The sequence below is a fragment of the Lithobates pipiens genome, unplaced genomic scaffold (genome assembly GCF_037356315.1).
Source record: "Lithobates pipiens isolate NorthernLeopardFrog02 unplaced genomic scaffold, aLitPip1_a1.2 Scaffold_30, whole genome shotgun sequence".
NCBI lineage: Eukaryota > Metazoa > Chordata > Amphibia > Anura > Ranidae > Lithobates > Lithobates pipiens.
The window spans coordinates 6264179-6280339 of record NW_027507791.1 but is presented as its reverse complement, the minus strand read 5'-3'; the positions used below and the strand labels follow the sequence as shown (position 1 = coordinate 6280339).

Genomic DNA, 16161 nt, shown 5'->3' with positions numbered 1-16161 from the left:
GTGATACAGCCGGTGGCTATAGCCGCTCGCTGTAACACACGGCCCCACCCCCCGGCGCTCCGCTTCAATGGATGTGATTGACAGCAGCGCGAGCCAATGGCTGCGCTGCTTTCCATCCATCCACTCCAGCCAATCAGCGGCCAGGCTGAACGGTGGAAAGGACGTCGAGGGACGAGCGCGGGACTTTTGAGGGGTGAGGTAAGTAAAACGGGGGGGGGGGGGGGCTGGGGGCGCAGGCACTGTCAGATATTTTTTCACCTTAATGCATAGAATGCATTAAGGTGAAAAAACATTTACCTTTACAACCCCTTTAATTGAACAAGTTAGAAGCTGATTGGCTGCCATGCACAGCGGCACCACATTCTGCGTGTTCCAGTTTTAGAAACTCTCCCCACATTGTGTTCCTTTTTAATGATTTACGATTTCATGGTATTGTCTAATTCCGTGAAGAATCATTCGATCAGATCATCACACCTATTGCCACCATCAAGGGCATCATACAGATTTTCTATATCTCTTTTCTATAAAATGAAACATAGGGGGTTATTTACTAAAGCTATTTCCACTTTGCACTGAAAGTGCACTTGGAATTAAAGTCACTGTAGATCCGAGGAGGACAATAAAAAACAGCATTTTAGCTTGCACATGATTGGATGATAAAATCAGCAGAGCTTCCCCTCATTTCAGATCTACCCCTTAGATTCAGAGGGACTGCACTTCCAAGTGCACTTGCAGTACAAAGCGGATTCACCTTTCGTAAATAACCCCCCTTGTTTCCATCTTATGATTATATCTGGATTTGTGCTCAGCTATACAATCCCAGTTAGGATGGATGGGGCATGCTGGGACTTGTAGTTCCCAAGCCATCGAGGTAACCCCAGGCTTTCAACTACTGGTGTCTGTTTCTAGATCTCTGATTCTGGCACAATGCATTTAGTCCCTTACCTGCAGAACCGGTCCCTGAAGCATCCTCGCTGGCAATGTCTGTGTACGGGGGTCCCATACTCGTACCGCTGTCTTCATAATTGGCCTCTGAGCTGCTCTGTGATGGCAATGCAGGGCGTCTGTATGGGCTGCGACTGGGGGATCGCCATTCCAACGCTCTCGAAGGGGAGCCTGATGTACAGAAATATGACAAAGAATCGCACTTTAAAACCTGTTAGAACAAAATACTTGCTAAAATCTGCATCATCTAAGAGCAACTGGCAGTTGTGCACAGTGCAACTAACAGCAGCCTCGGGAGACTTTTCAGCTTTCTAATCTTCTGCCATAACAACTACAACAAAATTCTAAGACTTAAAGCATCAAAGTAATTACAAACATAAAATGAAATGTTAAATGAAGTGTGATATGGTGATTTGTTCAGAGTTATTTGTAAGGCCATTGGTGGTCAGTGGGTGGGGGCTATGCTGTCTTTACCCCACCCCTATTATGAATATGTTAATTAGCTGATCCCTTTAAAAAAAACACAGAATTATTTGTAAGGCCATTGGCAGTCAGTGGGGGAGCTACAGTGTTTTTATCCAGCCCCCCCCCCCCCCACCCCCACTATTTGTAGGGCCATCAACAGTCAGTAGGGGGCAGTGGCGCCTTTGATCTGCCCCCCAATATTATTACGTTAATTAGCCGATTTCGTGCAGAACACCAATAATTATTTGTAATTAGTAGCCAATTGGTGGCTGTGGTGTCTTTGCTCCACCCCCACTATTAACAAGTTGGAGGAGAAGTCCAGACTGAGCTTTTTAGACTGGGCTTCTCCTCTGGGTCACAGCAGTGCAAAACGGATTGGATGCAGTGGACCTACTAATCCACACCCAGAATTATAGGTAAGGCCATTGGCAGTCAGTGGGTGGAGTTACAATATCTTTACCACACCCTCACTATTAATGTTAATTAGGTAATATCCTAAACCACACCTAGAATTATTTGTAGGGCCATTGGCAGTCAGTAGGGGGCAGTCATGTCTTTTCCCTGCCCCCACTATTAATAAGTTAATTAGCCAATTTCCTAATCCACACCCAGAATTATTTTTAAGGCCATTGGCAGTCAGTAGAGGGCTGCAGTGTCTCTGATCTGCCCCCACTAATAACAAGTTAAATTGTGGACCTCCTAACCACACCCAGAATTATTTGTAAGGTCATTGGTTGTCAGTGGGTGGGACTACATTGTACTTACTTAATATGTTAAGTAACTGATCTCTTAAACCACACCCTGAATTATTTGTAAGGCTATTAGCAGTCAGTCGGTGGGACTACGGCATACTTACCCCACCCTCACTATTAATATATTAATTTGCCGATCTCTTAAACCACACCCAGAATTATTTGTAAGGCCCTTGGCAGTAAGTGGGTGGGGTTACAGCATCTTTATCCCACCCCCACTATTCATTTGTTAATTAGTTTAACCCCTGAACCATACCCAGAATTATTTGTAGGGCCACTGGCAGTCAGTAGGGGGCAGTAGTGTCTTTTCCCCACCCCAACTATTATTAGGATAATTAGCCACTTTACTTTTATCCACACCAATAAATATTTGTAAAGCCATTGGCAGTCAGTAGGGGGTTGCGGTGTCTTTGCTCTACCCCCCACTATTAACATGTTACATCGCAGACCTTCTAAACCACACCCATAAATATTTAAATGGCCATTGGCAGTTAGTGGGTAGGGCTACAGTGTCTTACAGTACCCCACCCCCACTATTATGTTAATTAGCTGATTACCTATGGTATTGGCAAAGCTCAGCCTGGGAGAGGGAGAGCCAGTATCTGGGGCCAATCAGATGTCCTGTGTTCAAATGTCTTTGCTCCACCCCCACTATTAACATGTTAAATCGCAGTTCCTCTAAACCACACCCAGAATTATTTGTAAGGCAGTAAATGGGTGGGGCTAGAGTGTTGTTACCGAACCCTCATTATGAATAGGTTAATTACCAGATCGCCCAAGCCACACCCAGAATTATTAGTAATTATTCACCTATTAATATGTAAATTAGATGATCTGCTAAACAGAACCCAAAATTATTTGTAAGGCTATTGGCAGTCAGTGGTGGAGCTGCAATGTCTTCACCCAACGCTATTACTATGCTGATTAGCTGATCTCCTATAGCATTGGCAAAGCTCAGACTGGGAAAGGAAAAGCCAGTATCTGGGGCCAATCAGATGTCCTGTACTAACAAGGAGCATGCTGACAGGAGGAGGGAGCAGAAAGATCCCCAATCAGTATGCTGCTGTTCCTCCACTATCCAATAACAGGCTGGGTGGTGTGGAAGTGACCTAATATGTTTCATAACTGCAGTATAGAGAGAAAAGTCAGGTCACCAGGCTGACTTTAAAGTGTTACTAAACCCAGAAGTCTGCATTCTCTATATCTGGTCTCCCACAGTACACAGAACATGGAAATGCAATTATTTTAGTGAATATAAATGGCTAGATAGCTTTTCTCATCAGCAGTATATAGCAGTCTTGTGACTATCAGTGTCTGCTTAAAGCTTGTAGGAGGAGTTTTCATTCTCCTCTGACTGTCCTATGATGCTGCATGACCCCTGACCCTCTGTCTGGACAGTGCTGATTGGCCCCTGTGCTGATCACATGAACTCTCCCAAGAATAGAAAAAAACTCTCTAGCAGTGCACACTAAACTAAGCATGTGCAGAGTGCCTCCAAGACTCTGTTCTTTCGGGAGATAGATTAGGGACATTAAAAAAAGGGGGAGGATCAGAGCAGACAGGATCAGAGAGCCGTTTTTTACACAATGCAGAAGATTAACCCCTTAGGTTCCACAGTGAGTATAACAAGCATGCTTTACTGCATATACAGACTGATTTTACTGTTGTGGGTTTAGTAACACTTTAAGGGAGTAAATCTCAGGACTGGCTGACCAGGAATACAAATCTTCTGCACAGAAAGCAGAACCCGTACATGAAAGGTGTATTCAGCTGTTTGCCTGGAGTTCCCATTTCATCTCCCCGGCAGAAACGGTATTAATACTTTGTGACCAATGAGGGAGGGGGTCTGAGCGAGACGCGGCGTGGATTTATGAAGTTCCAGGCGACGAGTTCATTTAGCAGAAGGTTATGACAGGCTGCACAGGATATTTATATGTTTCTATCTGTGCCGCCATCGGCACACGCGGCCCTATAACTACAGCGGCATTTTTATCTACAGTGCAATTTCCTGATGGTGTCTTGGATGGCGCGGGCGGCCATGATAATGAGATTGCAAAAAAACAAACAAAAAACACGCAATAATCTTTCCAAAGGAAAACTCAGTATTTTACCTCTTTTTTGCTCAGTCTGGAGTTGGGGCATTTCCAGAACACGTTACATAGGGGCGTATGGGCACCGCGCAACACGCATTATTGTGAGCGCAACACGTGTGCATTGTTAATCCCTTTGCACTGATCATTATTTTCCCTTCTTGTTTTAACACCTTTGCAACACCTTTACGTGGATTGTGGAGCATCTGTGTGCTGCTAAAAAATGCAGCATGCTTCCATTTCTCCAACACCATGCTTTGGTGTCAGTTGGTCTTACAGACAACAATTGTATTTGCTGTGTCTTTGATCTGCGTTGGCCAACAATAAAGGGGGTGCATTTATAAAAAATCTGCAAAGCTATTCATCTTAGGCAATTGCATGTACAGTATGTACGCTTGTTCTGTGTGAATGCCGGCAAAATCAAAACTTACTAGGCTATTTTCTCTCCAGGTCGGATGTTTTTCATATAAATCTGTGATCTCTAAACTGCAGACCTTTGCTTGCTTTTATCCAGCCCTTGGGCCCAATTCCTCCCACTGACACCATAGATGGGGCACAATTCCTCACACTGACACCAACGATGGGGCACAATTCATCCCACTGACACCAACGATGGGGCACAATTCCTCCCAATGACACCAACAATGGGCACAATTCCTTTCAATGACACCAATGATGGGCACAATTCCTCCCACTGACACCAGTGATGGGGCACTATTCCTTCCACTGACACCAATGATGGGGCACAATTTCTCACACTGTTACTAATGATGATGGGGTACAATTCTTCTCATTAACACCAACGATGGGGCACAATTCCTCCCAGTGACACCAAAGATAGGGCACAATTCCTCCCAAAGACACCAATGATGGGGTACAATTTCACCCAATGACATCAACGATGGGACATAATTCCTTCCAATGACACCAACAATGGGGCACAATTCCTCACTGACATCAACGATGGGGTAAAATTCCTCCCACTGACACCAATGATGGGGCACAATTCCTCCCAATGACAACAGCAATAGGGCACAGTTCCTCTCACTGACACCAACAATGGGACACAATTATTCCCACTGACACCAACGATGGGGCACAATTCCTCCCAAAGACACCAAAGAAGGAACACAATTCCTCCCAATGACACCAATGATGGAGCACAATTCCTCCAAATGACACCAACGATGGGGCACAATTTCTCCCAATGACATCAACAATGGGGCACAATTCCTTCCAATGACACCAACGATGGTGCACAATTCCTCCCACTGACACAAATGATGGGGTAAAATTCCTCCCACTGACACCAACGAAGGAACACAAATCCTCCCAGTTACACCAATGATAGGGCACAATTCCTCCCACTGACACCAAAGATGGGGCATAATTCCTTCCAATGACACCAACAATGGGGCACAATTCCTCCCACTGACACCAATGATGTGGTAAAATTCCTCTCACTGACAACATCAAAGGAACACAAATCCTCCCGGTTACACCAACGATGAGGCACAATTCCTCCCACTGACACCAACGATGAGGCACAATTCCTTTCAGTGACAATAACGATAGGGCACAATTCCTTCCACTGACACCAACAATGAGGCACAATTCCTTCCAGTGACAACAGCAATATGGCATAATTCCTCCCACTGACACCAATGATGAGGCACAATTCCTTCCAGTGACAACAACGATGGGGCACAATTCCTCCCACTGACATCAACAATGGGGCACAATTCCTCCCACTGACTCAAATGATGGGGTAAAATTCCTCCCACTGACACCAACGAAGGAACACAAATCCTCCCAGTTACACCAACGATGGGGCATAATTCCTCCCACTGACACCAACGATGAGGCACAATTCCTTCCAATGACAACAACGATAGGGCACAATTCCTCTCACTGACACCAACGATGGGACACAATTCCTCCCACTGACAATAACGATAGGGTACAATTCCTCCCACTAACACCAAAGAAGGGACACAATTCCTCCCAATCACACCAACAATTGGGCCCAATGACTGAAATGATGGGGCAAAATTCCTCCCAATGACAGCAACTATGGGGCAAAATTCTTCCCACTGACACCAAGGATGGGGCATTATTTTTCCCCACGGATGTTGGGACCAATGGCCACCGTCTGGCCCCCTCAAAGTCTGAGGGCCAATAAACTGGCCCCTTGTTTAGAAAGTTTGGAGACCCCTGATATAAATAGTGTGAATTGGAAATATACTGTTTACAGCCTGCAAATCACACTATATTGACTAGAAAGATATGGTACTTCCAGGCTGCTAACGCCTTAAAAGTCTACCTTGAAAGCTGGTACTTTGATTCTGGATGAAAGCCAGCAGAACAAATCTGAGTCTACTTATAACTAAAATACAGATTCTGGGTTTCAGATTCTGCTGGCATGCCCAGAGCTCGAGAGTATTTTGTAGAATGTTCTCCTGTCCTCAAACATGGTTCAGGTTGGCCATAGAGAATTAACGATTTAGGAGCATGTACTTCGGTTATTCACAACAGCTAGGCTTGACAGTGTAAGGGCAAGAGTACACTTTAGCAGGAGGCTGTAACTATCAGGCATGCTGAGCAGAACTGGAACCTGAAGTCTGTTTCTCTATGGTAAATCAGGAGAAGGGTGAAGGAGGCCTTTATCTCTCTTTCTGTACAGTGCTGAGGTCAGGAACAGCATGGACTTAGTTCAAACATTGTTAGTCCAGTGTGTACAATAATCCACCACTAGTCAACAATCAGATGTCAATGGCCAGGTAAATCTGGTTGTTACAAATCTCTGGACCTCCAATATATTAAAAAAAATGCCTTTTTCTGACCTCCAGAACCCAGCACTTCAATCACCCAGGATAGAAACAGCCATGATAGTGGTGGGCCACCTAGATTAGGGGGCCATTTAGCCCCTTTGGGATAGGAGTCCTTGTAGAACAACAATCCTCTCTGTTGGCTGGATTCCATCTCATAAGGCCCTCTGATCTTAATTCTGTATCAAAATAAAGTAAATTCTTTATAAGAAACTTCATCACACCCAAAGATCTCCTGGAAATACCAACACATAGCTGGACTTATTACTTTCCTTACTTGTCACCGGGGAAGGGTGAGTTTCCTCAAAGTGAACCCAAGATGAGACATCAGTCCTCACAGGCTTTGGTGCTCCATTTGCTCCATCAGATTGGTCAAGGTGGGAGTAACCAGCCCCCGCGGAAGCTCCACCCTGTATCTCTGCAACTTTCTCTTGCTCTGTTGACTGGCGGCTTGGTTGGTGTTCCTTATCGTCATCTAAAAAAACAGACAAAACTTAATCTCACAGGTCCACATTTAATGAAGAGTGTGAAGAACAAGACACTGGAACACTAAACTAATATGTCTGAGCCCTTTCATCCTGGCTGGAGCTCATACCAAACCTCAGGGGAAGATCCTCTTATGGGTCCACAGAAGATATGCCTGGACTGGGTAGATTACCCAATGGCCATAAACTACCCGTGCTGTTCATCCCCAGGAAGTGACAGGATCTGATTTATATTTTGTATGTCTGTACAAATTCTAACGCTCTTGCACAATTTCTTACAATTTAGCTATTGGGCCCCTCAGAAGATTGTACATTGCTTACTTACAGACTGTAGGTCCTCTGTAACCGGAGTCCTCAAAGATGCTTATTAGAGAGCGGCCAGATGATTTCCCTACACTTGACTAAGCCCTTGTACACACGGTCAGACATTCCGATGGACAATGTCCGATAGGACCGTGTTGTCGGATAATCCGACAGTGTGTGGGCTCCATCGGACTGTTTCCGTCTGAGTATCCGACGGACCAAGTTTTCCAGCTGGCCTATAAAATTTTCCGACAACATGATCCGATCGGACTTTGTCCGATTGTGTGTAGAGAATTCCGATCGGACAAAGTGCCACGCATGCTCAGATCAAATTCCTAGACCAAAGCTATTGGCTACTAGCCTGAACGTAGTCCCATCGTAACGAAATAACGCCATCACGTTAAGTACGATCGGATTTTCTGACAACTTTGTCCGACTGTGTGTATGCAACAGTTTCAGATAAAATCCAACGGATTTGGTTGTCGGAATGTCCGACCGTGTGTGCAAGGGCTAAGCAGCTAATTTACAATGTCCAGGTTCAATGTCCAGGTTCTCCAAGATCTTGTCAAAATTTGCCTTCAATTGTCCCATTGGGACTGCTTAGACAAGGTTTGCTTAAAAATAAACTCACATGGCTTTGTTTTCTAACAAAGCTTTGTGATCACCATTTCAGTGAACATTATGGTGATATGAACTGCTGGAATCTCCTTACCTTGTAATTTGGTGTCATCATTAAAGGACACCCACTGTGACTTCTGAGTGGCAACAATTTCAGTCATTGTGTCATCTTGTGGCCTCAGTCATGGTGAGAGGGAGAAAGCTGGAGGAAAATAAGGACAGATTTGTCAGATGTAGCAAATATATGAATAACAACAGTAATAATATAACAAACTGGGAGTCTCTCTATTGCCCGGCTGCCAATGTACAAGCAGGACACTGGTGTTGCAAAAGTTTGGCTTCGTTGGATAACACAGGTAGGTGGACACCATGACAGGGTAGTACAAGGGTAAGTTAGTACTGTTGTAGGGTGATTTGATCTGCTGAGTCACTGCTGGGAGGGGGAGTGGCTGAGCTTCTGAATCATTGCTGTTGCAGGGGAATATGGTGACATTAGGTAGAGGGAAAAAGGAAATCAGAGTCTCTTTTGGGAGGCCAAAGCAGAGTGAGTTGAACTGAATCACTGCTGGGATGGGGGAACCTGAGTTTCTGATTAATTGCTGGAAGAATAGGAGCATGGCGAGCCAAGATTCTGAGAAAGGGGGAGCTTAGCTGCTGTTAGGAGTGTACAGTGTGAGCTGGGCTGCTCAGTCACTGCTGGGATAGGGGAGCAGAGTGAGCGTAACTGCTGGGGGAAACCACATAAAGGAGATCTATGGTTACAGCATACACAGCAATGTAATACAGGCAGTAGTTATATTTGTCAATCCAATATAAGTTTACATGAAAACCCTCCTTTCATACTGTGAGTTCTGCCTGATTGCTGGCCAGTCTCTTTCCACATGTTCCTGGACTCCCTGCATTCTTTGCAGCTCCTTCTGAATTTGAAAGGACTACATGTCCCAAGGTACCTTGCTGCCTGCAAGCAGTGATTCCTGTACTGACTCTGCCTGCTGTAACTCCTCCATAGTGACTATGTGTCGCAGAATTCCAGAAAGTAAATGTGTGGGGAACCTCATAAAGTAAGTTTAAAAACTTCAAGATCATTCAGATTGTTAGGAGATGGCTATAAATAATCGAAATATAATGTGGAAATGATTATGTGATTTTACATGGCAATAGCTGCCCACAACCTAGGGGGCAGTGTGGGGCTGGTGAGCAGGGGGGCGCATTTGGTTTGCTTGCCAGCCCCCCCAAAAAGTGGAGCACCGGCTGCTACTGGTGTAAAGGCAGGCGTCCCAATACTTTTGGTAATATAGTATATAACTGTGTGATGTTAGAAGTACTGTAGTGTGTCAGGTTGGCACATCTGCCCTGTATTGAGCTCTGGTACCCAGGGCCTGTGCTACCACTAGGCAAACTAGGCAGCCGTCTTGGGCACACTGCTGCCTAGGGCGCCCAGCCACTGGTGTTCCTACTCTCTTCTCTCTGCAGCAAGCAAATAAGTCTCAGCATCAGCAGGCATCCGCCACTCCATTCGCACATAGTGTCAGAGGTGCAGCGGTGGACTGTGTCTGTGTCCTGTCTCCTGAATGAATTGAAGCAAGCAAACATTCATTGATGGGCACTGGTAGACTGCATTATTGATGGACGCTGGAGAGGCTGCATTGATGGGCGCTGGTGAGGCTGCATTGGTGGGCGCTGGTGAGGCTGCTTTTAATGGGAGATGGTGATGCTACTTTTGATGGGCGCTGGTGAAGCTGCTTTTGATGGGCGCTGGTGAAGCTGCTTTTGATGGGCGCTGGTGAAGCTGCTTTTGATGGGCGCTGGTGAAGCTGCTTTTGATGGGCACTGGTGTGGCTGCATTGATGGGCGCTGGTGAGACTGCATTGATGAGCGCTGGTGGGCTGCCATTGAAGGGCGCTGGTGGGCTGCATTTGATGGGCACTTCATTAAAAAGGTGGAGTATACATGGGCAGGGCAAAGGAGGTGTAGCCAGGAGTGGAGCGGGGGGGGGGGGAGCGGCAAAATGAGGTTTCGCCTAGGGTGTCAAAAATCCTTGCACCAGCCCTGCTGGTACCATGTGGCAGAGTGGTGGGATTGCCCGGCGAAGGTGTCACAGGGCACATATTCAGTAAAGAGCGTCTCTCGGCTCCTCTCTAAGTTTTATATTGATTTGGGCAGACGCCCCCCCCAGGTATGGACACCATACCTCCACACCACCACCAGCACTGCCGCAGGAAGCGTCTAACCTTTCCTGCTAGCACTTCAATTAATGCATGCGGAGGTGGAGACAGAGACACCAGGGTAATGCCAGATAGGCCTCAGCTCTGCGCTCGGCCTCCTTATATTGACACAGCAGATATTGACTGTAAATGCCAACACTGCTGAGCGCACGGAAGGCGAGAGAATAAATATTTACTGCAGAGCGAGGAATCTCCTGACTTATATAGTATGTTACGTTCTGCCCTTGGTGCGCACAGGTCTGAGTACATTATATATACTGTAAATATTCACTCGTGTCAATGCTGGTCTGACTCACGCCGACCGCCCGCCGGTGATCCAGGCTACGCCTGTGGAGAATACAACAGTGCAAGGAGAAGACTGCGGAAAACCAAATAGAAACGCAACACAAGAAGGATTCAGGTTGTCTGCAATGAGTTGCTACTCTTCAGATTTTCTCCTGGCATCTAGCGTGCTTTAAAGTGGTATTAAACCCTAAAGACTAAAATGTAATATATTTTGGATCTTACCAATCATTGGATGTGGTGGCTGCATTTGTTTTCTTTTCTTCAGACTTTGGTTCTTTTATTTTCACCTGGTGATTGGCTAGTAACACACCTCCTCTATTATGCCCTGTACACACGGTCGGAATTTCCGATGGAAAATGTGCGATCAGATCGCGTTGTCGGAAAATTCGATCGTGTGTGGGCTCCATCTGACTTTTTCCGTCAAAATTTCCGACAAACAAAGTTTGAGAGCAGGATCTAAAATCCGACTGTTTAAATTCCGATCGTGTGTAGACAATTCCAATGGACAAAGTGCCACACATGCTCAGAATAAATGAAGAGACCACAGCTATTGGCTACTGGCCCGTTTATAGTCCCGACATACGTGTTCTACGTCACCTCGTTAAGAATGATCAGATTTTCTGATAACTTTGTCCGACTGTGTGTATGCAAGACAAGTTTGGCACAAAATCCGTCTGAAAAAATCTGATGGATTTTGTTGTCGGAATGTCCGACCGGGTGTACGGGGCATTAGGGTGGCTACAATTACTCCTCCGCTGTATCTATGGAGGAGCAATGGAGCTAACCTTGGACAGCGGCATTGATAATCAGTGGAGAGGGTGGTGTTGGATAGACTAGCAGATTTAGATGGACTTCACATTAGTGACTAACAAATTATAGTCATGGAGATGCGGCATTGGAGATGAGCATCGACAACAAACTATTCTGCATGTGGTTTCGGAGATCAGCACTCCTCTCCATAGTCTTTTATGCAGAGTGATAGAAGCAGTGCCGCACTCCTCTCCATACTGTACAGTATACTGAGCGACTGAAGTAGTGCTGTGCATTTCTTTGTACTCCAATATACCAAGTGCAAATGTAGTGCCTAGACATGTGCAGAGTAAAATATTTTGTTTCGGAATTTCGTTTTCGTCCGAAAACTTATTTATTTAGTTACTCCCGAAATTCGTTTTTATTTATTTCGTTTTTCGTTCAAAAATTGCATTAGTCCGAAAATCCACATGAATTACGGTCGAATCTGTCTTTAAGGCTTATGGTGTCTGTCGAATGTATAAAGAAGATTCGACGGAGCTAGTATATAGCATACTTTAGAACCCCTGTTAAAGTCTATGGGACTCCAACATTCAAAATCTAAAGTGCTAATTTTAAAGACTAATTTGCAAGTTACTGTCCTAAAAAGTGTTTGGGGACCCGGGTCCTGCCCCAGGTATCAATGCAAAAAAAAGTTTTAAAAACGGCCGTTTTTTTAGGAGCAGTGATTTTAATAATGATTAAAGTGAAACAATAAAAGTGTAATATTCCTTTAAATTTCGTAGGGGGGGGGGGTTGTCTATAGTATGCCTGTGAAGGGGCTCATGTTTCTGGTGCTTAGAACTGTCCCTGCACAAAGTGTCATTTATGCAGGAAAAAAAGTCCTTTAAAATCACTCGCAGCTATTATGAATTGTCGGCTCCGTAATACAGAGAACACTCATTGAAAGTCATTGATAAAAAAATAAAAATAAATAAAAAAGCGTGGGGGTCCCCCAAATTCAATTACCAGGCCCTTCAGGTCTGGTATGGATATTAAGGGGAACCCTGCCTCAAATTTAAGAAAAAATTTGACGTGGGGTTCCCCCTAAATATCCATAACCAGACCCTTCAGGTCTGGTATGGATATTAAGGGGAACCCCGCGTCAAATTTTAAAAAAAATTTACGTGGGGGTCCCCCTAAAATCCATACCAGACCCTTTATCCGAGCATGCAACCTGGCAGGCCGCAGGAAAAGAGGGGGGGACGAGAGAGCGGCCCCCCCTCCCTCCTGAACCGTACCAGGCCACATGCCCTCAACATTGGAAGGAAGCTTTGGGGGTCTGTGACCCCTCAAAGCACCTTGTCCCCATGTTGATGAGGACAAGGGCCTCATCCCCAAAACCATGGCCGGTGGTTGTGGAGGTCTGCGGGCGGGGGGCTTATCAGAATCTGGAAGCCCCCTTTAACAAGGGGACCCCCAGATCCCGCCCCCCCCCTGTTTGAAATGGTAAGGGGGTACAAAAGTACCCCTACCATTTCACAAAGAAAGTGTAAAAAATAGTTAAATAAGACAAACACACTTTTGAAAAATATCTTTATTAAAAATAAAAAAAAGATTCCAGCGGTGGTAATACACTCTTGCTATCCAGCGACGGACGGTCATCTCTCCAGCGATGGCTCATCTCATCCAGCGCAGCAAATACATCCTTCTTCTGTCTCCGCAGAGGAGACACTGCAAGGATTCCGGCGGCCTGACGTTTCTTATATACGGAGGGCGGGGCCACCCGTCACCTGACCCCGCCCCCTCTGAAGCAAGGGGAAACCCGGGGTTCCCTGTGACGTCTGGGTGACCCCACACCCCTCTGATGTAACACAGGCAGGTTTCCGTTACATCAGAGGGGGCGGGGTCACCCAGACGTCACGGGGAACCCCGGGTTTCCCCTTGCGTCAGAGGGGGGCGGGGTCAGGTGACGGGTGGCCCCGCCCTCCGTATATAAGAAACGTCAGGCCGCCGGAATCCTTGCAGTGTCTCCTCTGCGGAGACAGAAGAAGGATGTATTCGCTGCGCTGGATGAGATGAGCCATCGCTGGAGAGATGACCGTCCGTCGCTGGATAGCAAGAGTGTATTACCACCGCTGGAATCTTTTTTTTATTTTTTTTATTTTTAATAAAGATATTTTTCAAAAGTGTGTTTGTCTTATTTAACTATTTTTTACACTTTCTTTGTGAAATGGTAGGGGTACTTTTGTATCAAATCTTTTTTCTCTGTCGAATATTTTCTCTATATAATCTTGGACTAATAGAGGTAAGGTTAGGCACATTCGACCACAGGTTCTATAGACACAGATTGTTATTGTCAGAGTCATGTCGAATCTCCTATTCTATATCGAACTGTTGTAACAATGAAAACGAAAATAAAGCATTTATTTATGTCGGATCTTTCGTTTTTCGGATTTTGTGCTTTCGTTATCGTTTGTCAAAACGAAAACGAAAATAGCTAAAATTCGGACGAAAATGCATTCGGACGAAAACGAATGCACATGTCTAGTAGTGCCACACTCCTCTCCATACTCTTGTATACAGAGTGATAGAAGCAGTGCCGCACTCCTCTCCATACTCCTGTACAGTATACTGAGCGATAGAAGTAGTACTGTGCATTTCTTTGTACTCCAATATACCAAGTGCTAAATGTAGTGCCACACTCCTCTCCATACTCCTATACACTGAGCACTAGAAGTACTACCATGCTCTTCGCCATAATAATATATACCAAATAACAGAAGCAGTACCACACTCCTCTCCGTACTCCTATATACCAATCAGTAGAAGTAGTACCGCACTCCACTTCATATTCCTATATACTGAGCACTAGAAGTAGTACCATGCTCTTCTATATACTCCCATATACCAGGTAATAGGAAAAAGGACCTCCCTCCTCTCTGTACGCAACATACCAGGAGAGGAGATAGTACAGTGCTCTTCTCTACTTCTAAATACAGAGTGATTGTGGTTGTACCATGCATCCCTCTGTACTCCAGTACACAGAGCACTAGAAGTACTATGCTCCACAATCCTATATACTGATGAAGAATGATGTGGTCTAAGGCACCAAAAGTAATTGGCCTCCATCCCAAATTTTAGACAAAGAAAAGGGAAAGTGGTCAGCAGGACTTTAAATGAGGCCAATGACTGTATAAAGTAAACAAGTAGGATATAAAACACAGTGTTGCTTTTATGGGTTTTAAGGGGGAATTTGAGTGAGAGATGTAAGCCAAAAGCAGTCTTGGCAAAGAACATTTTATTATACCATGTGAAAACATGTATAACATATTGAATACCACAAAAATGCATTTACAGAATCGCATACACCCAGGGTATGCTGAAAACTGCATATAAATATTGGCACCATGGTAATAGGCATATCATAAAGTAAAAACAAGTCCTGCACTACATAGGCCACGATGTTGAATGATGTTGCAAAGTCTAGAGTAAAACAAAATAAGAGACATAAAATCATCTGTATGGACCTCATGCGTCTATGTAAGCCCGACGCGTTTCGTTGGGGTATACCAACTCTTCAGGGGCGAATGCATTGGTGATCTATAAAGAAACATATCCATATGGTATAATATTGTAACTGAGTAATGGGAATAAATAATGTGTAAGGGACAGGATGGACATCTCTATAGGTGCTCACGTCAGCTGCATAGATGTGAACAGAGGATCAGAGCCGTTAATCAGGTCTGGCATGGGAGCTGCAGTAGAGACACGCGGACAAGCAGGGAGCACTGTGGATTCACCAGGGTAAATGTGCTATTGTGGGTGATGGTGAGCCAAAACATCTGTGAATTGAGATCAGTAATATATATTAAATGTATAGTATTTTATTGATGGAGTGTGAAAAGCCCATATACCAGGTCAGATGAAGGGAAGAACTAAGCTTAGATGAAAAAACTGATATCCTATATACTGAACAACAGAAGTAGCCTCACACTCTTCTCCGTATTCCTGTGTACCGAGGAATAGAAGTAGTACAGTGCTCCTCTCCGTACTATATACTGAACACTAGAAGTGGTGCCATGCTTCTCTCCATACTCCTATATAGACATGTGCGTTTCGGTTCGTAACAAATAGATTTTCATCCAAATTTGTTAGTATTCGTACATTCACTGACAGCGTGAGGAGGAAAAAAAAAAGCCGATCACCGGCGGCAGTGAGCGGGACATTAGTCCCGATCACTGTGATGTGCCCCAGCTCCTCAGTGCACACCTGTGCCCCATACAAGTGCCGCCTATCAGTGCCCACCAGCGCCACCTGTCAGTGCCCACCAGCATCACCTGTCAGTGCCCACAGTACCACCTGTCAGTGCCCACAGTGCCATCTGTCAGTGACCCACATGTACCACCTATCAGTGCCCACAATCAGTGCCTGGA

At 45.2% G+C, this 16161-nt stretch overlaps 1 protein-coding gene across 2 annotated transcripts in view; it reads right to left on the bottom strand.

Annotated features, from left to right (window-relative positions):
• Positions 1 to 16161, bottom strand: part of STON2 (stonin 2) — a 108765-nt gene that overhangs the window by 54898 nt on the left and 37706 nt on the right. For both annotated transcript variants that reach the window (XM_077463571.1, XM_077463570.1), the window contains exons 2-4: positions 8581 to 8688; positions 7358 to 7555; positions 946 to 1116 (exon numbers count right to left, since the gene is read on the bottom strand). In XM_077463571.1, coding sequence (XP_077319697.1) covers positions 946 to 1116; positions 7358 to 7555; positions 8581 to 8647 — 436 coding nt within the window. In that variant the 5' untranslated portion in view covers positions 8648 to 8688. The remainder of the gene's footprint in view (positions 1 to 945; positions 1117 to 7357; positions 7556 to 8580; positions 8689 to 16161) is intronic.